The 25,241-nt window shown below is 47.6% G+C and overlaps 1 protein-coding gene and 1 long non-coding RNA gene across 2 annotated transcripts in view; both read right to left on the minus strand.

The window, feature by feature from the left end:
* The window catches only part of LOC137166142 (uncharacterized), a 59,197-nt gene extending 50,266 nt beyond the window's left edge, over positions 1 to 8,931 (minus strand). The window contains exon 1 of the long non-coding RNA XR_010923574.1: positions 8,893 to 8,931. This is a non-coding gene — a long non-coding RNA (uncharacterized lncRNA). The remainder of the gene's footprint in view (positions 1 to 8,892) is intronic.
* Positions 8,932 to 21,185: 12,254 nt separating this feature from the next.
* The window catches only part of LOC137166156 (vitamin D3 hydroxylase-associated protein-like), a 43,736-nt gene continuing 39,680 nt past the window's right edge, over positions 21,186 to 25,241 (minus strand). The window contains exons 14-16 of the mRNA XM_067567791.1: positions 24,262 to 24,370; positions 23,582 to 23,727; positions 21,186 to 22,301 (exon numbers count right to left, since the gene is read on the minus strand). Of these exons, the coding sequence (XP_067423892.1) occupies positions 21,543 to 22,301; positions 23,582 to 23,727; positions 24,262 to 24,370 (1,014 nt within the window). The 3' untranslated portion in view covers positions 21,186 to 21,542. The remainder of the gene's footprint in view (positions 22,302 to 23,581; positions 23,728 to 24,261; positions 24,371 to 25,241) is intronic.

The raw sequence follows: 25,241 nt of genomic DNA on the forward strand, positions 1-25,241 counted from the left end.
TGGGAGGGAGGATTTTGCACAAAAAAATTCTGATCAGCTGTAATAAGCACCTTAGACACTGCAGTAGCATTATGCTAAGCCGTAGTGTGCTGGACTATTACTGCAGAGTTAGGTAGATGAAGGAGTGAGGTCAGATTGACAACCTAGGAGAGGCTGTAATAACAGGCGCAGACTAGGATGATCAGGGGAATGGAGGGCCAATCATACGAGTGGAGATTAATGCCTGGTCTACACTAGAAAATTAAGTCGGTTTAACTATGTCGCTCATGGGTGTGAAAAATCCACACCCCTGTGGTGCACAGTTAAGCCAACCTCATGCTCAGTGTAGACAGCATTCAGTCGATGGAAGAATTCTTCCATCAGTCTAGCTACCACCTCTTGGGGAGATGGCTTACTTACGCTGAAGAAGAACTCCTCCTGCAGTGTCAAGTGTGGGCAAGCCCTCAGAGAGCGTGGCTTATTTAACCTCACAAAACTAAGGCTGAGATGGGATCTATTTGCTCAGTGTAAATACATGAGAGAGGTAAACACCAGGGAAGGGGAAGAGATGTTGAAGTACAGGACAATGTTGGCGCAAGAACCAATGGGGATAAACTGGCCATGACTAAATTTAGGCTGGAAATGAAAAGGTTTCTAACCATCAGAGAAGCGAGGCTCTGGAACAGCCTCCCAATAGGAGTTGTGGGGACACCCTATCTAGTTATAAGATAGAGACTGATGAGTCATGAACGGGACGATATGATAGGGTTGCCTGAAACTGTAGAGGACTTGAATCAAGGACCCAGGAGGTCCCTTCCAGTCCTGGGCTTACTGACAGAAGAAATAGCAGAAAGCAGCCACCAAACCAGCCTTCTGGCGTACTGCTGTCCATCTCTTGTGACAGCACTTCAAGCAATTCTACACACCCAAACGGCACAAAGTTCAAAGTCCTCCATGCAGATGTCTGCTAGGCCCTGGTGTTAACGCCAACCATCCTAGAGTATGTTCCATAGTATTCCAATTGTATTTCTAAACCAATACAAGCCTTTCATCAAACACAAGTTTGGGTGGATAACACTCATTTCATTAGCTGGAGAAGCACTCCACGTTCAACGGCCAATGATGTCGCTACCACTCTATGCCCATTAAAGAGGTCGCTAAAAGAACAACCACTGGGAGAGGCTACCACTAACAGCAATCTAGCCCTAAAAATGCGCTAGGTCTTCACAGCCTCACCATTTTGGAGCATCTTATTCATTGCATTTAATATCGGCACTTCCATCCCCTCCAAGAAGATGCAAGTTTGGTTTCAGCTGTCCACTGAAAAATGTTGCTACAGGAAATTCCTATCTATGGACCTTATGAGCCCCATGACCATAGAACCCTCACCATCTTTAATGTTTTCCTTCTCACAGCACCTCTGTTGCTGTTATCCCCATTTTACAGATGGGGAGCAGAGGCAAGTAAAGACTAAGTGATTCGCCCAAGGTCACAAAAGGAGTCTGGGGCAGAGCAGGGCAATTGAACGCTGGTCTCCCAAGTCTCGAGCTAACAACTTCACCACTGCACAATGCTTCCTCATTCTTTGGAGGTTGCTAGAACCCAAGGTGAATTAGGACACCTGAGAACAAGATCTTCCTACGTGAGAAACATAATAATCTTATCCATATAGATTTATTTTTCATACCGCACGTGGCATTCATGCTCAGTTATTCACAGATTATAAAGCCAGAAAGGACCATTTTGTCTAATCTCCTCCATAACACCAACTAGACAACGTCCCTGAATTGAACATCCTTTTTGAACGAGAGCATATCTTTTAGAAAAACACCCAATCTTGATTTAAAAATTTCCCATCAGGGAGAATCCATCACAAACCTTGAAAAATTGTTCCAGAGGTTAATTCTCCTACTGGTTAATGGTACCCTCACAATGAGAACCTGCCAGCCACTGGTTAATGACACCCTCACTATGGGATCCAAAGCCCAGTTCCTTTCTTGAGTTGACTGGACTCCATTATTAATCAAGGGAGGAGTTCCAGAGTCCTGGTGGTTGTGAAAATCTCTAGCAGACCAGCAGCAAAAGCAGGATTAAGTAAGTGTTTCCAACCCGATAATGGAAATTCCTTTCTGTAGAAACTGCTACCCAGACTTGAAACTCAATACTCAGGGGTGGCCTCTAATTTAATTGACAAAAGCCAAAAGCATTTAAAGTTTGTCTTTTTTTTTCCCCCGACTGGGCTGCTTTATCATTAAATTGTTGAGCTCTAAATCACTTTCACACCAATTTGTTTTTGGTTTGTTTGTTTTTCTCTCAGCAGAACATTTAATGAAGATGGGCGCGTCTCCTCTCTGCACCTCTAAGTGGACAGAAGGCTCAGAAAGTTGAACAATGCCAAGGACTCCAATAAACATTCATTCTGCTAGACTTATTGTTCCCACTAATGTTTAATTTACCTTTAAGTCCTCCAATCACTTGAAAGTTAGTTGAGCACAGATTCAACTGAACTCTTACATGTCTTTTGTAGGTAGCGCACACACACTTCCAAAAGTTTACAGACATGTAAACATGACCTTCTATTCTCTTATTCTTATACTTTCTGCTGTTTCATTTCTTGTTTGCCTGCAAAATGCTGTTTTATTGACACCATTATGGCTATTCCAGAAATATCATGGATCATACCATAACCCTACTCTAGGAGAATTCACATGAGCCTTGAAATCAAGGATGTGTCTGAGCCATTAAGAGAGTGGATGTTTAACCTAGTATCTAGCCATGAGTATGTTGCCAAGTGTTTGATAATGGTCCCTGAAATGATACAGCTAGGAATGCCATCAAACTATGGCAGGATGGTGGATATGCGCGAGTACCCAGATAGATGGTGACTCTGGGCAATGTGACATACCCAGAGACCGAGAAGATGACTCTGGGTAATAAAGTGTTACCCACAGAGAGATGGATTATCCACTGATTGCTCAGCGTTCACCTGCTTCTCCTTAAGCACATAAATGCGAGTGAGAACACCAGCGTGCATTTTGATTTCAATACATCTTTTCAACTGTAGAGCTGCCCCATTTTAAATTTAAATGGGAAGTGGTCTCCACAGAGTTGGACCCTGGGAAAAAAAATCTAAGAGCCTCTCTCTCAAATTCCTCATCCTCCTGTTCTACATGCTTCTACCTAATCTTTCAGGGTATATATGGTACCATGAGGCATACGATCCAGTTCACATGTTAGCAGAAGTATGCGGCCTGGTCTACTCTAGGGAAATTAAACCAGTGAGAGCCCCAGGAGAGCTCAGGGAACATTTGCACCCACACATCTCTAGCGTCTACAAATGGCCTTATCAACTGATCAGATGACCTTGCAGCAGATTTAATAGCTGGTTAAAGCTTAAACCACTCATCCTGAACTAGGTTTGTGTCAGCATAGATGTACAGCAGCTTGAAAGGGTTAGACTAGTCCACTGCTACTGTCCCATAATGCACCTCTTGCCTTTTGAAATCTCCCAGGATGCATTGTTTCTGGGAGCTGAGCCAGGAGTTGTGGGGTAGGTACGTAGAAGCTATTGCAACTAAAACAGTGTAGGGAGAACTGTTGTGGAGCAAAACTTAAATTTGTGGATGCACAAATTTGTGCCTGAAGCACTTCACTTATGAAAGGTTCAGTTATCTAGTGTAGACATCTCAGGAGTCGATCCTGCCTGAACTGCCCGCACACTTCTTGAAGCCATTGGGATCAAGCCCTTAATAACATCACTTCTTGCAAAGCAAGATCCTAGAAGGGTTCATCTTCTCATATGCAAAGTCTATTTGAAAGGCGGGGGACGTCCCTAAAAAATTCTAGCCAGTTTTAATACCAGTTCAGTTTAAACTGGCTTTAAATAAGACTGGGCAAAAAATGTCAGTCAAAACTTGTTTTGACAGAAAATTGGGTTTTCAACTAAACAAAACTGTGTGAAAAGTGTCTGCTTTCTCATGAAAATTTTGATTTTTCATGGAAATACTGAAGCACGAAAAGCAAAATATTTTGGCCAAAAACTGAAATATTTTGATTTGCAGCCAAAAAAAATATCAAAATTATCCATGGAAAATGTAGATGAAAATGATTGTTTTGTTTTCATCAAAATGTTCATGGGGGGGAAATAGCAACCAAGCACTTTTTGATCAGCTCTAATTTTAAACCAGTTGGAGCCATAGCGTAGATCAAATCTAGGTAGCCTGGATCATTTTTATTTGTAGTAATGGTGCAGCAAAAACAGTTCAGCTTTGTCTACACTACAGCTCCAACCAGTTTGAAACCAGTTTAGCTAAACCAGTTTTAAAACCAGAGAGGAATTTTTGGAAAATATCGTGGGTGCAGACTGACCAATGGGCCGCTTCCATGAGTTCAGTGTGGAGAAGATTTGTACTTTAACGTACGTATAACAGCAAATATCCCAGTCAAAGATTCTTCATCATTTCTTTCCTGCTCATTTTCCTAAGTGAGTGAAATTCACATTTTACTGTATTTTCCACCTTTTCCATAGAAAATTCAAGAAAGTCCTTGGGATTTATTTGTGCAACAACAGAGCAGCCCCCCCTTTATTCAGAGGAGTCAATTGCTGTGAGACACAAGAACGAAGTGCTGTGCTTTCCAGTTCAAAACGTCGGGAGATTAGCTAGGACGGCTTGATAGATTGGATGGAGACAGCAAGCGAATGATCAGCCGTAAGCACCCTCATAGACCCAGTGACCATAAGTCCTTGATGGTGATTGGTCTGCGCTGCATAATGCCAGGAACAGGCATACTGAAGAGATGAATGGCACGTTCTAATTCATCTCTTTAATGTTGTACAGTAGGGGGACTGTGGCCCCCTGCTGCTGTGTAATTTCACGCTGAGGAGTCTGATGGGGTTTCCTACGGACTGATCCTTTATGGATCAGAAAACTCACTTTCCCTTTCTCTCGTTCTCTCATTAACCCCTTTCATGCCAGACCTCATTGAACAGCAGGCTTCGCCGCCTCTAAGGAATCCTCTGGTGCATCCCAGAGGCGAACAGCTTGGTGTTTAGCTGTTGTTTATTTCAACGAAACTCAACAAAAGGATTAAAAATCAAACACCAATAATCTATCCCGTTTACTTGAGGGATGGGCTTGTTTTGCCTACAGAGAACCCCCTCAACCTGCCTGGCCTTGTCTACACTAGAGAACTGAACAGGTTGCTGAACTGGTTTCAGTTTTACCTCATGACCACACTAACACAGTCCTTAAACTACTTTCAGTCACAATGCCCTCTGGGTGCCTATCCCCCAGTTCCTGGCCCGGCTCCCAGAAGCTAGGCACCCTGGGAGATTGGGAAAGGGCAGCAGTGCATTATGGGATAATCACAGAGAAATAGTTGCACTGTTTCAGCTCCCGCATCCACACTGGCTCTACGCTGCTTCAGACTGAACCAGTTTAGCTCTAGCTGGCTAGTGCATTAAACCTCCGCCAAGGTCATCTTTTCTACCTGGCCATTAGACCTACAGGCTTTTGCCAGTTTAGTTTCCCTAGCGTGCACCAGGCCCAAAACATGTGACTTGGACAAGGTGAAAAAAATGGACTCGGGGGGCAAAACGAAAACCAGAGCGAGAGCAAAACAGAGCAGAGACGGGAGAAAGAGGAATTATTATGAAACAATAAACGTAACTTATAAATCATCCCCACATCCACCCCGATTCTGACATCTCACTTATGGGGGGGGAGGGGCGCTCGGGGAGTCATTTTCCAACTGGATCACAGCTCTGGGGGGCACAGAAGGGGCTGACTATAACGGGGATTCTGTAGCAAGGCCATGGCACACAGCTGGATGCTGTGGTTCTCTTTCCGGGCACCAGATGGACTAAAGACGACAGGCCCGTTGACCTCCTGCCCCTTTATGCCCCTCCGGCCGCAGCACGGCACATGCAGACCATCACACCGCTCACTCCGTTGGTTAGTGAGTTACACACACCGGCTTTCGTGTTTCCGTCAGGAAAGGGGTGACTCTTGCTGCAGGTATGTACAGCCCCTGTGTGTGTACAATGGAGCCCTGGTCTCTGCTGAGAACCCACGCACAGCCATAATGCACAGAGTAAATCAATAATACTAATGCAAGGAAAGCGGATGGATATTATGGCTCAGCTTATTTTTATTATTTACATTGCGTTAGCATCTAGTCACGTGCCAGGGCCCCAGGGTGCTAGGCACTGTACGAACACAGAACAAAAAGACGATCCCTGTCCCAAAGAGTTATGGGAATGAGGGCCACAGACACAGGTCAACCTCTGGGGAATCTTCTTAGCTCTAGGGGACTTCCCAGGCAATGTAGAGCTAGGGGAGACCCCAAATCTTCTGCTCTCACCACTAGCCTGCACTCCCTCCCAATGGGCAACACGTAGTCAAGGGATGTTCTAGTCTCTGCGAATAATTTGAGAGGAGATGATAGTTTCTATAACGTAATTTTCTGCCCCAGGCCTGCCACCTGGGCTCTCCTTCCCCAGCCTGGCAGAGTTAGATCCTCCCTGTGAAACGCTTCTAAAGTGGGTGTTAGACACCCGGCCACCGGCCAAGTGGCAGTGAGTTTATTGCCCACTTTTCGCACATGCCGTAGAAGACACTCAGAGGGGCCCTAGAGGGCAGGGTGGGCGATTTCAGCTGGTCACAAAGCTCCAGGTTACAGACTGGCTGGAGCTGCAACGCTCAGCTCTGGGATTTCAACCCTCACTCTCTAAAGTCTGGGGTTGTTCAGAAGGACTCGGGCTCAAATCACTTGGTGCAAAGGAAGGCGAGAGTGGAACTGGGGAAAATAAGTAGAACCCCCCCACCCACCCCGCGATACAGTGAAGACAGGGAAAACCCGTTTCATCACCACAGGTTAATGATCATCACACTAAACTGCATTTAAGCCACGTCTACACTGCAGGAAGGGGAGCCAGATTCTATTCTGCTTCCTGCATTAGCAGCAGAACTCTTACCCCAGAAGATCCCACGGCAGAATTTTATTAATGGAGAATGACCGAGATGACTGGGATTTTCAGACCCAAGGCAGAGTTTGCAAGGCCTGATGCTAGAAAATAGCCTTTCGACTCAAACATTTGGTCAGGATTGCTGCGGAATTGCGGGGAATAAAACACAGAACCCCACACCTGAGCGTTACACCACATTGCTTTACACACGGTTTGCTAATTTGTCGGCTGATCCAACAAACCTTCGCGTGTGAATGGTCCCAACTGTTTTACTGCCACTGGAATTGTTGCCACGGACTGCCAGGGGAGCAGGATCAGGGCCTAAATTCTTACAGCTCTGGATCCGGACACCACACACAGTCATCGTGCTGACTTTCCATTTAAGTCCTGTGCTTACAGGCTGCCCTGGAATAAGAATGCTTTGAAGAATCAGGGCCTTAATACCCCGGCCTGGCCTGCCTGATGCTGTTAAATGCAATCGCTTAATCTGGTGCGAGCAACATTTATATTTAAACCGCTCTGTTCAGTGTATTGTCTCTCATCTGCTAAGCCTCGCTGAAGGACTCAGTGCAAATGTCACCACCAGCAGCGGCGCCTTCTAATGTTAATGAAAAATAACCTGCATTTTATCTGCAGAAATAGCCATGCCTCGGTCTTATCACGGCCAGTCAATTATTTAATGGATCCCTGAGCATTAAATAATCCTGCCCCAGCTCAATGGGTGTGTAAATCTCCACACAGCTGCTATGTCGTTGGGCACACCACCACCACGCCCCCAGATGAGGTTTCACTGGAGGCCGCAGAAAGTCTAATAGGAGGGTATTTTTCTTCCTACTTAATCCAAGCATTTTTCATTCCAGTCACAGAATCTGCCTATTTCCCTTGCACTAACAAACCGCCACGCCAGGCAGCTGTTTTCAGGGTACATTTCCTACTGCTGCATGGGGAACAGGGTCTCCGGTGGCAGAGAAGTTGGGAATCCAAAGGAATTGCCTCCATCTCTGGTCTCTGTAGCCAACATGACGATCAGGAGTCTAGGAAGTTGTCCGGTCTTTTATTTCACAGAGTCCAGCCCTGTCAGGGGCTGAGGCCCAAATCTTCAAAGATATTTAGGCACTTAAATCCTACTGGAGTTAAGCACCTAGATACCTTTGAGGTTCTGGGCCTTAGGGGCTTGCTACAGAGAGTGGGAAAAGACTACACAAAATGCAAGGCAGCAGATAATCACTCACCAACTCACCATGAAACTTAGGACCTTAAGATAGAAGTTCCTTTATGGAGGATTGAAAAAAGTTAACCCAGGCTTTGCAAGGGCTGTGAAATTTTTCCTATAACCATCCCCTTTCTGTTAAGCATTGAAGTAGTGTCCAAAATGTACTATGCACTTTCCAAACATATAAGAGGAAGATGTCCCTTCCCCATAACTTTGCAGTTCTCCTGTACCAGATGGTCATTTGTCACCTGCAAGAGGACAGAACAGGAGGGAACTGTGGAAAACTTTATGGGGAAATGCCCTGCTGGTTTTTTTCTTCACCCAGCATGTCATATTTTCACTACACCTTGTGAAAACTGCAGTCTCTCAGCAGAACCATGCGCCATCTCAAACCACTCACAGCGAAAAGGGTTTCAAACAAGAAAGAGCACAAGTAAAGTCTCCACGAGAGAGACAGAGCACAATGTGTTTACCTCCTCTGACAATCTGCACTGATCTGTGAGAACAAAAGGGCTGCTGAATTTGCTAGTGTACAGGAAGAGTGCTAAGAAACTGAAAGGTGCAGGACATAGGAGACAAAAGGACATTCAGTTTCATAGCTACCATCCCCTTCAGTTCCAGAGTCTCAACGAAAGGGAAAAAATGCCCAAGTCTCAGACATTTTAAATGTTATTGTTGGGAGAAAGGGCCTCTCCTCATCAACCAGACAGGGGAAAACATAACACGGACTTACCGGCTGCAAGATGCTGCTTGTAGCTGTTAGATGCAAAATGGCTGCTTTAGAGCTGCAGCTGCTGATCTCTGCCCAATTTAAAGAGACAGGTCCAGTGCAGCATGCTGGGAAGTTCCAGAAAGGCATGCCTCAAAGACAGCACCCAAGCATGGTAGTAGGAAAGAAGGTGTTCTCAGTGAGGTTGATTGAGCCAGTGGTTAGAGTGTAGGACTATGCTCTTGAAGACTTGGGTTCAAGTCCTCCTCCCTCTCAAATATTCTGTGCTAATTAATTAGTTTCTCCATGGCTCAGTTCTCCATCTATAAAACAAGGAAACTAGCATTTCCATCCTGTGTGTGTGTGCTAAGTATCTTTAAAGACTGTGAGTTGTTCAAATACTGTGGTGATGAGAGGTGTAGAAGATCCTGCTAGGAAAAGGGCTGCTTTGATGTTGTACCTAGGAGTGTGAGATCACACATATGAACATTACATTTGCTCTTTAAGGAGACAAGAAAGGAAGGATATTGCTGGATCCCAGCTTTGTTATAGGGAACAGCAATACAGGAAATAAACCCACACGTCATTTCTGACACGTTGGTATGAATAGAGGCATTGAACTATTTTTTTCCTGGATGTATTTATTTTTAAATTTTAAGTCTGGGATAATCAGTCAGTGTAACCTATTATTTAAGCCTTACAACTCACTGTTGACTATTTGTGCTCTGGGGCCTTTCTCTGAAGCGTGGGTGGGCTTGGCCTTTGGCGTAGGATTTCTGCTATTTAGTTTCAACCAAAATTACCCAGGTGGAAAAACCCATTTCCTAGTCATGAGATAAAGATTGATTCACTCGACAGACAATGGACCTGGGGCTTTTCTGTAATCTCTGTGCTCGACACTGGTGTGACCACTGTTGGAATACTCTGTCCACTTCTGCTACCTGCAATTCAAGAAGGAGGTTGATAAATTGCAGAGGGTTCAGAGAAGAGTCACGAGAATGATTAGAGGATTAGAAAACCTGCCTTATGGTGATGGACTCAAGGCACTCCATCTATTTAACTTAACAAAGAGAAAGTTAAAGGGTGACTTGATTACAGTCCATATACCCTATAAGTACCTACATGGGGAACAAATATTTAATAACGGGCTTTTCAGTCTAGCAGAGAAAGGCCTATCCTGCTCCAATGGCTGGGAAGTGAAGCTAGACAAATTCAGACTGAAAATGAGGTGCACATTTTTAACAATGAGAGCAATTAGCCATCGGAACAACTGACCAAGGGTTGTGGCGGCTTCTCCATCACTGACAGTTTTGCAATGAAGATGGGATGTTTTTTTAACAGCTCTGCTCTAGGAATTATCTGGGGGGACGGTCTCTGGCCTGTGTTATACAGCAGGCCAGGCTAGATGAGCACAATGGTTTCTTTGGACCTCAGAATCTGTGAATCAGAGTCCCGGTTCTCCAGGGGTATGGCGGAGCAGATTCACAAGGTTGCTATTTAGTGCATAGTGTACAAGTGACCCATGTAAGCACCAAGTAAATCGCTGGCCCTTTGCACTCCGGTCACGGCACTTATTTCCAGTAATAGACTATACAACCCAGATCTGGCAAGCATCTGAGAAAGTGGCAAAGCCCAGGTGGGCATGGGTGAAGGAGTGGGTGAGAAGGCCCTCTGCTCTATCTAGACACTACCACGCCAGCACTGGGGATGTCGCTTAAATGTTGCCCTGGACACTGGTGTCCATGGGATGTCCCTGCCAGATTTTGATCACGACTTGGAAGAAACCCTGAGAGTAGATCCCAGGCTGGGCAAGAGACCACAGCTGCAGTGGCTACATGGAGCCTCTATCTAGATGGCCCTGGGCATGTATAGGTTTTCTGGACGTTACCTGTAGCCTTTCCACAGAGGCAGGCGGCAATTGCCACCCCTGTTGCTGGGATGGGTGGGGATCGTAATAGACGCTTCCTCTGAGTTCTCTCCGAGGAGAGCTGCCGACCTGCACAATTCCTTTGGCATCAAGCCGCTAGACCCACTGCAGGACACCCCCCGCACAACCTCAGGGAGATTCACTGTCCCAGGCCATGAGCGACAGTCCTCCCTTCCTAAAAACGCCAGACATCTGCCTCCTGCCGTTCATTCACTCCCGACTCACGCTATTTGCCCTGAGCCCGTCCCCACTACACACAAATGCCCATTACCCAAACTGGCTTGACTCCCTTAACATACATGTACACTGAAAACATCCTCCTTATCCCTCCTCCCCTTTATGAAAGTGGGGCAGTAGCTATACTTGAGGTTAAGACTAGTGGGTTGTTTACACGTCAGTTTTTCTGCTGCTCCAGCCAGGGAATGCAGCCCAGGTTCTCAGCTCGGCCCCTTCCATGCCCCCTACCCAGCCCTGCTTCTCCTGTAAAAGCCCTTTCCCCCCTCTGAGACCCTGCAAGTATCCCAGGGAGTGCAAAGAGGACAGGGAAGAGGGACAACATTGCTCAGCCTGCAGCAGTGGGGTCCGGAGCTGTGCTTCCTAGCAAGAATGGAGCTGCAAGCTTTGCTTATTCCCTGTGCTATTGCTGGCTTCAAGGGGGTGCAGAGTTAAGGGTACAGGATGCGGGGTGGAGTGGGTGGTTTTACTCTAATGCCTGGGTTTTATAGGTTTAAATTTACCCACCCTGCAAACTCTGGAAGGGAATGGGGCAGCATCGGGCAAACATAACGCCCTGTTAATGAAGTTGTTCTTTTACCATGCATCTGAATAAATTTCAAGGCCCCCGTTCTGTTTAGATAAACACTTTTCTCTGCGATACAGCTCATTAAGTTAATTAATTAGTAACACTTAGTGAGTCCTTTGCAGAAGCGCAGTGCCCTAAATGTCCTATCCTGCAGCGTACGGGAACACTGTTTGTTCAGGCCGAGATGGGTGAGGCAGCTTTAACGTAGCCTCTGGTTCTTGCACTTCGATAGCTTCCAAAATGAAAATCCACTAATATTTGAAGCAGAACGCATCCCCATGGAAGTCATTTTAAATCCCCTGCTCAGCCTGCCTGAACCCTGGCATAATGCCATGGTTTCAGCTTAGAAGAGGAGGGTTGGAAGGGACCTCAGGAGGTCATCTAGTCCAACCCCCTGCTCACAGCAGGACCAACCCCACCTAAACCATCCCAGCCAGGGCTTTGTCAAGCCGGGCCTTAAAAACATCTAAAGATGGAGATTCCACCACCTCCCCAGGTAACCCATCCCAGTGCTTCACCACCCTCCTAGGAAAAACCTTTTTCCTAATATCCAACCTAGACCTCCCCCACTGCAACTTGAGACCATTGCTCCTTGTTCTGTCATCTGCCACCACTGAGAACAGCCTAGCTCCATCCTCCCTGGAGCCCCCTTTCAGGTAGTTAAAGGCTGCTGTCAAATCCCTCCTCATTCTTCTCTTCTGTAGACTAAACAGGCCCAGTTCCCTCAGCCTCTCCTCATAAGTCTTATGCTCCAGCCGCCTAATCATTTTCATTGCCCTCTGCTGGACTCTCTCCAATTTGTCCACATCCTTCCTGTAGTGGGGGGGTCCAAAACTGGACACAATACTCCAAATGAGGGCTCACCAGTGCTGAATAGAGGGGAATAATCACTTCCCGCGATCTGCTGGCAATGCTCCGACTAATGCAGCCCAATCTGCCGTTAGCCCTCTTGGCACACCGCAGAGCGGAATCAGACCCTGCTCCGGATCTGGGGAAGGGGCAGCGATTGAGGACATGGGCTCTGGCTTGCTTTAGACTAGGGACTTCTGAGTGCATCACCCCCTAAGTCCAGCAGTTCTCCCCAGCAGCAGCAGAAATAATACTTTATTCCTGGCGGCGCGAGTAACTGATAGGAGGCTGACTAAGAAGGGCTCATGCAAATGCTCTCGAATTAAGCTCTGGCTGAAGTTAGAAAGGAGGGATGATAAACACTCGCAGCTTTAAAACTGCCAAATATGCTTTTCAGGCATGAAGCTAGAGAAGTAACAAAACAGCCTGACATAAGCAAAGCGTTTCTTATTCTCCGGGCTGCAGTTCCCTAAAACCAAAGTCCCATTAAAGAGCCCTAACTATTATTTACACTTCTAAATCTTAAAACCATTAACAAAAGCCACTTAATTCAATTACTTTCCCTGGGCGCTGCCTTTATTACATTCTCGTGGCCACATTTGGCTGCGGTCGGGGGTTGATTTGTCCCCCCCGCCCTTCCCATTTCCATGCCCACCTCGCCTTCCTTCCCGCCGTCGTTGTGTGGAGCTAATGGGGTAAAGTGAAGTGATGTCTCTCCCCATTGACAGGTTTATGAGAATTTAATAAAGCGTGGCGCGGATAAAATGAGCTATTACAACGCTGCACAAAGCTGATTGACTCCCTCACGTCAGCATTTTTATGCCGGGATATTGACAACTCCCAACCTAATCACGTCATTTGAGTGGAAAGAGACTTTTTATTGATTTTTAAAACAAGGGCCTCTACGCTGAGGGGGTGTCCCATCTGCCTGCCACCTGGCAAGAGGACAAGAAGACTTGTGTCAGCCGGGAGCTTTTCTTCCACACGGGCCCCCCAGTTTCTCCATGGTGCCTAACTCCCATGTGAAATTAAACCAGGGCTGCGTCTTGATAGTCTAGCAAAGGGATTCATAAAAACAAGTTACTCCTCCCACCCCAGCGTGTTACTACTATTATAGTTCATTCTTTGTATTGTGATAGGGTATAGAAACCCCTGTCATGTTCCAGGACCCTATTGCGCTAGGGGCTGTACAAACAGCTGACAATCTAAGTACGCCTCATGGGCTCTTGTCTTCCTGCCACGTCTGACATAACTTGGAAGATCTGAGCCTGGGAGACTTGCCAAGGTCTACCCCAACATGAAGCTAGCCAGAAGCAAGACACCACTGCCCACTGTTCTGCCTCTGCCTTATGCCCTGCTCCTCTGAGCCAGATGCTAAGTGTGACTTCAGCAGATAGGAAAGAACAAGCACTACCAGTCAACTGAGCCCTTCCCAGGAATTTCTAACTCCCAACAGGGATTGTACTCTATCATATTTAGCCATCTAACTGTTGTGATTTTTTTTTTCTGTGCTGTGCTTTTACAGGTCTCAGAGTCTGATGGAGGCAGCCGCCATTGTGTGTTTTTTTCCAAAGCAGCATGTAACACAGGAGACATATCCCCTGTGCTCTCTCTCTTGCTCTATGTCACACACATGGACTTTATTTTTGTTCTTTCTTACTTCCCCCCCTCACTCAAAAACAAAAAATCATTCAGACTAAATGGATCAGGCTGGTTCTTGGCCTGTGGAAAACAAAGACTCATGGCTACAAAGTCATACACAAAAAAAGTCATAACAGTCACATAGCCACGGGTCCCAAGCAGTCACACTTTAATCATTCATTATTATTATTATTTATTTGTATTAATGTAGCACTTAGGAGCCCCAGTCATGGCTCAGGACCCTATTGTGCTAGGTGCTGTACAAACAGAACAAAAAGACAGTCCCTGTCCCATTGCCACACCATGACTGGGAAGCATCCTGATCTGTAAGAAGGAGCGTAAATCAAAAGGTCCAGGGTTTCTACACCTGACTAGCTGCATGACCTTAGGCAGGTCACTTAACCTTCCTGGGCCTCAGTTTCCCCATCTGCAAAACAAGGAGGATAGGAAAATCAATTAACTGCTCTGAGCCTCAGGACATGTTGAGCATCTAAGAGCAAAAGCCGGATATTTATAAACAACCCTGTAGTTAATGAGTGAGGCGCCTGTGCTGTGAGGTACCGGAGCCAACGGGTCTCGAGGACACTCAGCACTTTCTAGAGTATCTGCCAGACACTACAGTCCTGAGGGCCACAGAGATGCCAGTAATTAAATGAATTAAAAGACACTTGTGTGGTGGTGGTTACAGTGGCTGGAGGTTGAGCAACAGTTTGCGGAAGTTCAACATCTGAGTGAAGGCGTTTGAGAGACCCAGAGGGGCTTGCAGTTATGACTCTGCTACGGACCTGCCGTGTGACCACGGGAAAGCCTCCCCCCCCCCTTGTGCCTCAGTTTCCCCTCCCACTCTTTGTCTGGCTTGCCCATTTAGAACCAGGCCATCGCCCACCCCGTATGCCTGTACAGAGGTACCCAGCACCTCCATACTGCCCTGCATGGGCTACCCTTACTGTGGCTGGGTATTTAAGCATGTGAATAATAATTCACAGTTATTTAAGCGTGTGAATAACACGACAGAGGCACACACATGTGCATAACACATGGAAGCACCGTGTGGCTCTCTGTCCCCCTCTAGTGCCCAACCCATGAGTAGCGGCCTAAGAGAGCAACAGCCTGGGGCACTACAGCCAGGTACTTCCTCCACGCCTATGGTGGCGTGTGCTTTTAGAGCTAGAGGTCACAGGTTCAATCCCCACCATTGCCCATCCTGGACCTGGGGATATACAGAAGGATCAGGACCATAGTTTGAAAGCTAAATACTGGAGAGCAGCAACCCTGCTTGGAGGAGGAGTGGGGCCAACCAGTGGGTTATGAGCCGCAAAGCCCATTTTCTTACAAGAATGTTGTCAAGACAAAGGGCCAAATCTTGGGGGAGAGAGGGGGGCTGAACACCTCTCCACTGGAATCAGCAGGTGCTAGGGATTTGCCCCTCATGCTGTGCGGGGTGGGGGAGTTAGAATCCAAAGAATTGTAACAGTTTCCCATTTAAAATAGTTGCTCACACTGGGCCCAGCCCCCTCAAACTGGTGCCAAGGGGCAGAACTCCCATTGACGTAAAAGGCACAGGATCGGGCCTGGTCTGGGTTTCGGTGTAGACCGTGATCCTGCGCTGGCTGTTTGTGGGGGCCAAGCAGGCAGGCAAACTGTGCCGGGTGCAAGGTCTACTCCTGCTAATCCAGTTGCAGGAGTGGGGGCCAAAAGACGCTCTAGGCACTGAAGGTTTATAGGCCGGGTCCCTCTGTACAGGTATGTTTTCACTGCAGTTAATCTGGGCTTTGACCTGCGTGTTACCCCTCCCCCCTCCCATCCACACACAAACCCACTAACTTGAATGGGACGGTGCTGTCAAGCCGGGCTAGCTGGCACATCCTCCGCGCTCACCTGTCGCTCAGGTGCCACCGCCACTCAGGCTGAAACCCACCCTCTTTGCAGTGAGGACACAGGCTCAACCACTCCAGTGCTGCTCATGCTGCAGGGCCTTCCCGCCATCCCCCCCCACGTGCCCAGACAGACAGACAGACTCCTCCTCCCCCAGGTCACTGGGAAGGAATCAGAGAGCCTCTCGGCTTAGTGCAGCACAAAGAGCCCCAGACTGTGCCCCAGACATCCCAGCGACACACACCAGGGGAATACAGAGCCAGTGAGGATACAGGACCTCAGGCTGGGCTAACCCAGACCCGAGTGAACTCTGCCATGAAGCCGTACCCTGTCGAGTCAGTTGTTCCCCTGCAACTAGCACCCTGCTAGTTTGTTTATGCCGGGGGATGCTTGAATCTAAGCCTGCTACTTAAATTGTTTGCAGCACTGAAAAAAAAAAAAAAAACATTCAAACTATTCAGGCTGGAATTTCTATCCACCTTCCACCCTCCCGCCCCCTTTCTCTTTTAAATATTAGGGGGGAAATCCTGACCCCACTAAATCCATGGCAACCTCCCCAATTGGCTTCAGTGAGGCCAGCATTTCACCCCATACCTAGGTTTTGATTTTAAAGCCCGCTGACAATGTCCCCTTAATGCTAGTGACTAGATTTAAGTCCCCTGCCGTTATCAAAAATACTTTGGGAGCATGACCAGCGCCCTCAGCAAACAGCTGCCAGGAGTCAACGGGGGGTGCGCGGCTTTGAGTACCAGGTTCTTACCAAAAGTCGGACAGAGCTTGTTTGGGTGACCTGCAGCAAATGGCATGGTGGAAGCTCGATTTCGCCCTCTAGTGATTTCGATTTGAAAGGCTGCAGCAGCTGGTGACCCAAAATAAAACGTGAAGTCAAGTTCAGAATCAGTGTGTACATTTAAAAAGCAAATGTTCTGCCCTGATTCTAACCCCTTCGGTGACTGAGGCTGGACACGTTTTTAAGATCAAGTTGGCCTATGTTCAGCTTTTCTGCAGTCCTTCATCCTGGATTTAAAATAGACCAGCGCGTTTCTCTTTCGGTGCCCGTCAGTTTCGGCTCAGGCCTAGCACAAGGTGCAGTATACGTAGGGGCAGCCAAGGCATGGCTAAGATCCAGCAAAACCAGGGGTTCAATATCTATTGAATTAAGAATATTTATTATTCATGATTATTACTACTAAAAATACCTACATTCTGGGCATACCATCCAGGAGAGGGACAGATTTTGTCCCCTGTTCTAGCATGGAGGGGCTATTAAATCTACCTAGGGTACTGATATGGGTCCCATGGGGGGTGTTGTTTCAGAAAAAATCAAGGGGGGGGGAATTTGGGTCAGCATATAGAATATTATGTGATTATATAACATCCTGCAAAGCCTGGGCGGGGGGGGGGGGAGCAAAGATGGAGCATATGATAGGTTTCCCTATCACTGAACTGATCAGTTACCGAGTCATTTGTCCACTGTTGACTTACAGTCTCCTTAAATCCAGGCTCAGCGCAAGGTTTCCAGACACATCCACTGTGTTTAAGCGCCAGGCCACCGCAGTCTTTCCACCGAGGGCTGCCCAGTCCATCTCTGCACTCTACTGAGTAGCCCCTGTCCTTCTGGGAAGGAAGGAGAGGTACCCCCAGCTCCTTCTTAAAGAGCCAGCAGAGCGCTACAAAGAACCGGCGGAGCTGCAAGTCTACATGTAGATTTAAGACCACTCTGGCGGGATCTGGATCGGGCCCCCACGAATCAACTCACACCTTATTAAATGATTTAAGAATCAGTCATTTCAATGTACAGAGAGGTGGCAAATGCAGAGCAGAAGAAGAGCTCCGAATAGTTCGAAAGCGTGTCTCTCTCACCAACAGAAGTTGGTCCAGTAAACGATATTACCTCACCCGCCTTGTCTCCCTTAAAGATTTGACTGTTTGCCTGTGATTGTGAGGAGCATTTCAGCCTGTACAAAACAACTGGCTGCATCTTGAAAGGTTTTTATAACCTGAGAGCATTTAAACTGAATTACACACACACGCCTCGCTTTAATATATATGCCCGTGCAACCAATACAAGGGAAGTGACCAAACCACCCCCACTTAAAGGTTTTCAAGCCAGGAGATCAGGCAGACGCTGCTCCCACATAATCAGCTCGGGCGTGGATCAGCCTTTCGGAATGTAAATGTATGTAAATCTTTGGCAATATCCAGAATCCACCTATCTTTCCCCCACTCTCTTTCCAAGCCGGTTGGAGTAATCACAGTGCTGCAGCGTTCTGCACAGCATTTCTGCTGATGAATGCAGCCACTATGAACATAGTTTTATGTATCATTAATTCCCTTAGCGTTCAAAAAATAACTTTCTCTGACTGCAGATAATACAGTAATCACTCACAATTGCCAATACAATTATCTTCATTCAGCTGTGTAAAACAACTACGGAAATATTTTTAGCTACTTACATTTTCTTTTTTTCCTCTCTCTCTCTCCTTCTTTTTTAATGTTCACATTAAATGCAAAGCTGTTTTGATTCAGGTTGCTGAGATGCCGGCATTCCCGGCTAGAAATTAGGCCCAAGTTAATCTACAAGGAGGTAAGAGGAAGAGGGCATCGATCATGGCAATTTTCTAATTTTCTGTGATTGAGCTGCTACAGGGCAACCGATTACAGGCCTGGGGCCAGATCCTCAGCATGGACTGCCGCGCAGGGGAAGATCCAGACCTCTATTGAAAGTGACACGTGCGGGTGGATGGTGTGAGCTAGTGGGACTGGGGCTGGGTGGCTTGGAAGATGGAGGCCTCAGCTGGGTGCAGGCCAGGCAAGGAGGAGCCAGGGCTGTCGGGTGTGTGGGTAATACAGAGCTTAGTAAGTCACCCACATTCCCCCTCCAGCAGTAGCTGGCAGAGCTCCTAGACGAATGATGCCTCTCAGAGTCATGCTGGCAGGCAGGGGCAGGGAAACACAGCGGGCCAATCCAGGCACTCTGCAGAGCTGGGGGAGAATCAGCAAGGATCTTGGGGGATCTGCATGTTTTTGGGACCTAACCCCCCTGCTTCTTCCAACAGCGCTCAAACCCCCTCCTATGGGGAGAATTCACGGGAAACTCCACAGGTGGAATCCCCTGGCTTCCGATTTCCTACATGAGAACAGCCTCCAGACATAGCCTGACCAGACACTAAGACCAACAGGACACAGGGACAGCAAGCTGGCGGGGTTGCTTCTTCCCTGCATCCTGTGGCAGACTGGGGGTTGGGAGTGGGACTTTGATCCAGGCCCACTCCTGCCTACACTATTAGTACTCATAAAGCAACTGGAGTCGATTGGGGATTTTCAGACCAACCGGCTTTTTGTTGAAAGACGTCCATTCCTGGAAACGGAAACCCTGCACGGGGAAGGGTTGGGTTCGATGGATTTCTCGACTCGCACAATGTGTGAAAAGAAAAAAGTTTCACAAATTGTCTCGCTGGACCAATGCGACATTTTCAAAACAAACAATTCCAGGTTTTTCACTTCACGTTGGTTTGAAATGTTACGCTCATGGGAGTCAAACATTTGTTTTTTTAATTAAAAGTGGTCAAAATGAAACCAAAAATGTTTCAATTTATTTATTTATTTTGGTAAATTTTTGATTTTGTGAAAATTTTCAATATTTCAACTTTTTGTTCTGATTTGGGACAATTTTTTTTTTTTTTATAATCTGGGAATTTTCACGGGATGGGAAAATTGTGTCTTGCCCAGCCTCTGAAAGCAATCTGCTTGATAAGGCACATGGGGAGAAATCTTCTCTGAGCCCGAGGAGGGGTCTGACCCAATGGAACTAGTGTCATGCCATTGCAGATAGGCAGGGGTCGGAGAATCCAGGGAAAAGAGTTTCTGTTTCTGGCATGCTCTGCTCTGTTGGCGGTACCTTGTGCCAAATGGAGCACCTGGAGGTTGGGATCTGAAAGGAAGACGTGGATGGATCCATAACTACTCAAATCCACTGTCCTTCCCTCCCCCCCACAAAAACCCGCAGTAATAAGGAAAAGAGAAGGGGGAAAAGATCTATGTGTGCTGAAAGGAAAAGAGCCAGCCAGGTTAGAAAGGGTCAAAGCAGAGATGGGCAATAGAAAAGAGGCCAGTGGGGAGGTTTGGAAGGAAAGTGAGAGTTTGAGAGGCAGAAAGGACAATGATGAGAGAGAGAAATGGAAAAACTGGAGAGAGCTGGTAAAATGCTAGTGTGAGAACACCAGGGGCAGAGACCGAGTTCTTAACCCCAGCTGAGCTCACCCCTCCAAGCACTCAGAGCTGTTATTGAAGCTAATGGCCACTGTGGATACTTAGCATCTCTGGGCTGCAAATCTTCTGCAGCGTGGAGAACAGAACCTAAATCTCCCGAGGCCCGGCCCAGTAGCTTAACCACTACACCACTGCTAGTCGAGATAGCCCCCCTCACACACCTGGAGGAACCTCACATGCCGTCCATTCATGTTCTGCCGCAAGCCATATCCCAGCCCTCTCTCCCCGCCTCCCCCAAAGCCTGGGGAAATAGATGGGTTTGTCGGATGCCCTGGAGGTCAACAGATTCGGACTATTTTGGAGCAAGGGGGACAAATCCCAAGGCGAGGGCTCCATTGTTCCAGTTAGGGGCCTCCAGCTGACGTGGACTTCTGTGCCAGTTTCACTCGGAAGGCAGTAGCTCCAGAAGCCAGGTCCTAAGTCACATCAGGGGGCAAGCAGGTGAGCACCAGGTGGGGCTTGTTAGTTGGCTGGCTGGGGATAGGGAAGCAGAAGCTGGATTTATGCTCATTTGGGCCCTTGGGTTTTTAATGTCTGAAAAGTTTTTCCGAGCTTAGCTGGCCAAAGTGTTTCCAGTACATTTCTATCCTATTTTTTGCCTCCAAAATGTTTAGAAAAATGGTTTGGCCGTCAGTCTTTCGCCTCTGACTTCAGAGGCTGCCTTGGGTCACCCACATTTATATTGGGCTTGGGGGGGTCCTTTTCTTTGCTCCCCAACTGTTTGCATGGAGACTGTTGGACCCTAGTACCTGTGCACCTCTCAAGCTCTAAGGGATTTATCTTCCCCTTCCCCCACCTGAAATGTGCTTAGTGCCTTGCTTTTCTGATGACTTTAATTAAGAGAGTCACTTGCCACACATTCCTAAGAGTGCTCAAAGCACGGAGTGCTCAAAGCTTCACTGAAAAGGAGGGGAAAGGACCGTTGTGAGAGATTTAGCCATCTGCCATTAAGAAAAAACATCCCACTTCTACTCCTCCCAAGGTTCACAAACCCCAGGTGCTATAGGAATTGGAAACAGGGATTTATTCGGTTTCTCTCTTCATGGATATCGAGTTGAACAAATGCCCCAGTTCTGTGCTGGGGCGCTGAGCTGCTAGGGGGGGCCAACTTTTGGATTTAAAAGGTAGGTCTTGAGCATGAGTCAAGCCCTGTCACTTTTCACAAGAGTTCGGGGTTGGTTCTGGTGTCCTGGTTAAATGGGGATGTGGGTAATTAAATTCAGCTTTCTCCTTTCAGATGCAGGTGGTGTTCTTCACTTCTGGTTCCAAATAAAGGTGCGTTGATGCTGCTAAACACTGCACGTCAGGTTAGGTTAGTTGTGTTTGCGTATCAGATTGCACATCAGGGCAAGAGGACTGTGGTTGCATGTCAGATTGCACGTCAGGGCAGGAGGACTGTGGTTGCACGTCAGGTTGCACGTCAGGGCAGGAGGACTGTGGTTGCACGTCAGGTTGCACGTCAGGGCAAGAGGACTGTGGGTGCACGTCAGGTTGCATGTCAGGGCAGGAGGACTGTGGGTGCACGTCAGGTTGCACGTCAGGGCAGGAGGACTGTGGGTGCACGTCAGGTTGCATGTCAGGGCAGGAGGACTGTGGTTGCACGTCAGGTTGCACGTCAGGGCAGGAGGACTGCGTGTGCACGTCAGGTTGCACATCAATGAGCAAGTCAGTCTGAGATCCTGTTTTTTGCACATCCGTTTGCACAGTCGTGCAGGATGCTTTTGCTTGCACGTCACTTTGCACGTCAGCTAACAGATCGATTTGAGCTGCAGTCCTCTCCACATCCAGTAGCATATTCGTTTGCACTGTTGTGCGGGATGCTTCTATTTGCCCATCACGTTGCAGCGCTATATGAGATCTGCAAATCCCACTCTGCAAATCTCTTTGGGATACGTCTGATGCCACATCAGCCTGGAATCCCCAACGCTGTAAGTTATCCTTGTTTTTCTTTTTCTCCCTCTGAGCCAGTCTCTCCACCTCCTTCATGAACCGAAGGCACAGCTCCTCCTGCCACGGCAGAGCCACGCACTGGACTGCCACGGGCAGCCCCACGGCTCCTTCCACAGCCTGCAGAGGAGAGAAAAGCAGTGAAATGTTATTAAGGGCACTCAAAGGACCTGTGCTGATGTGGGGAACAGGGACTCTAGACCCTCATTCTCTTACAATCATAGAAGATGAGGGTTGGAAAGGACCTCAGGAGGTATCTAGCCCAACCCCCTGCTCTTTCTGAAAGAAGCAGGGTAGGATCCTTCCACAGGATGCAGGATTGGCTGAAGGCTACCCCCATGCAGACACACTCCAGTCAGCTTTAATCTGGCTGGCTCGCAGCCGCAGCAGCGCACACAACTCATTACCCAGGGTTCTGGGCGGGCTTGTTTAGCCCATGCGGGAGCATGCATTGCCGTGGCTTCACTAATCCCATGCCTAAGCCAGCTAGATTAAAGCCCCTGTGGGCGAGCTGCCGTCACATCCCATGACTGCACTGTGGCCAGGTGCTAAGAGTGGGGCTGGTGGTACGTTCGGCCGTGACCCATGCGCCCAAGGGGAGGCTGATAGCAGCTTGTTTCGCACAGCTAGCCGTGAGATGGAAGGCCTGGCAGTGCACGGGTGGTCATCCACTAAAGTGCGCCCTCTGGTACCCGCACCGCGGAATGTTCCCCTGGCCCAGCAGGGACCCGGCAGCAGGGGATGCTCCCGGTAGCACCTCTGCTCTACAGAGCAGAACTGGGCCCTACGTGTCAAAGAGCGATACACAGTCTATTGTACAACACTCTCCACCCGCAAGGGGACAATAAACTAGCACACAACCATCCCGTGATCTTTCTGTAGCCTCTTCTTTGGGAGCTGTCTGACAACATCCGCATCTGTGGATATTCTAACCATCTACAACCACCTAAGACATCCCACGGCTGTCATTATATTGTACGCCTTTGCCTCTGAGAATCACATCACAACCTCAAGGACAGGACTCTGATCCTCCGACTCCAGAAACATGCTTTCCTGCTGCTGGAGCTAAAGGAGAATCGTCATCGACAATATTGAGCCAATGACACACAGTGGAGCAGTTCTGATTCCATCCAGTAGATGGCAGCGGTGCACAAATACACACTAGCTTGGGCATTATAATAGATTGTTATATACATGCCATGGTGGACAGTCACCCTTACTCTGAAACATGTAGACTCCGCACAGGATACGGGGAATCATTCACCTCTGAAATCTGCATCTGGCCTGGACAGTTTGCTATGATGCGATGTAGCAAGGTCTTTCAAAAGGAGGCTCTGCTGCCCCCACCAAACTCTAACCAATGCCATAAAACAATAGGGACTCATCACCGTGAAACTGACCTGTCTCAGTCTCCTATCCCAGGGGTCACCGTAGTGGCCTGTGTAATGCTTCAGATCTTCCTCATCAGCCTCTGTGACGGTGGTGACCGGCACAACCCCGGCGGGGAAGTTTAAGACGTTATACAACATGGTAGAGGAAACAGCAGCTGGGAAGGTGATACAAAGAATACGGTAATAAATCTGGTGACATATAGGACTTTGTGACTGCACGCTAGGATCATCCTGGCAGCGGCAGCAGGGCTAGAACTCATATTCTCTTGCTTCAAAAGCAGAGGCAACTTCCACTTGAGCCCCACCCCTCCTATGATAAGATACACTCTGGAGTTCCCCAAGAGGAAGAACCTGGCCTGGAGTCTAGTTCCCTGACACTGCAAAATCAGCGTGAGAAATCAGAATAGATCCACTTCATACACAGAACCTATTTCTCCTCAATGTGGGGATCTGGCAAGTGGCCTTTCTTTATAGAATGGCCTGGATCTGAAGACACCCAACCCTTGAGATGTTCCGTTTCCAGATTCAGATTTTATGGCTTGAGCAGTTTTTGGATGAAGGCAAAAACTGGGGCGAGGGGTGAAAGAGCTAAGCAAAGGTTTCTGACTCACCAAAGAGGTTTGATTTGGTTCCAATTTTGCAGGATGCCTTCAGCCAGTTCTTTCCCTCACCTTAACATTGCAACTTACCAGTGAGTCTCCCAGGATACCCCACAGTGAAGGCAGGGCCTAACACAGGACACAGGACAACATCTAGACCCAGGTTTCTCCATCTGGAGGCGAATTCCCATCGGTATGTCTAGAACAAGACAGCACCAGGATTGCCCTGATTTGTAGGATGTAATTATAACACTTTGCTTTTCCTCTGAGGATCTGATTGTGCTTTATAAATATGAAGTTCCCAGGAGGTGAGCTGAGTGAGTTATTTGGAGAAAATAACAGGTGGATGGATCCCTGTTTGGGCGGGTCAGAATCATTTAAGTCAGCGAGGGCTTAGGTAGGATTTAAGTAGCATATTGCTCTTGTGTTAGCCCCTCTGCAGGGCATGGTGTGAATTTCACCCTCTGCAAACAGTTTGGAAAATTCTCTTATATATTCCTTACTCCACATGATTTACCAATTTCTCCAATGCATAAGTCTTGGTCCACAGATCATTTGCAAATAGCTTACTGGGAATATCTGACATTCTCTCCTTTGATCAGTTGATCAAAGACCTGACAGATTGATCAGCCACATGGGATGATTTCTGTTCCCTGAATAAATGACTTTTGTGCAGGGCCTAACCACCAGCGGTGCAAATTTCAAATTGCGTATTTGAGTGGATAGTTCTCTGATTGTCAAAGTTTGCACTGCTGTTGGTTCTAGTTCTGCAGTTGGAGATGCACGGTCACTGACTGTGCATAAAATATACTTTTGACCTGCCCGGACACTAGTAAAGCTTATTTATTAAAGTATTTATGGAAAGTAAACACATACGCAGCATGAACACAGTGCAAGTATTCAGATATCACTAGGCATGATACAAGAGCCTAGTTAGCAGAATAAAATAGTCACAGAAAATTCCCTCTCCGATATAAATGGCTGGTAATTTCCTGTTAATGTTCCACACTGCTGAGACTGCATGCAAAATCTTTGGTGGTATAGAAGATGCTAGCAGAAACTTAGATGCC

This window comes from Emydura macquarii, unplaced genomic scaffold, assembly GCF_026122565.2.
Source record: "Emydura macquarii macquarii isolate MOO-44397 ecotype Brisbane River unplaced genomic scaffold, CSIRO-AGI_Emac_v2 contig_2805, whole genome shotgun sequence".
Classification (NCBI taxonomy): domain Eukaryota; kingdom Metazoa; phylum Chordata; order Testudines; family Chelidae; genus Emydura; species Emydura macquarii.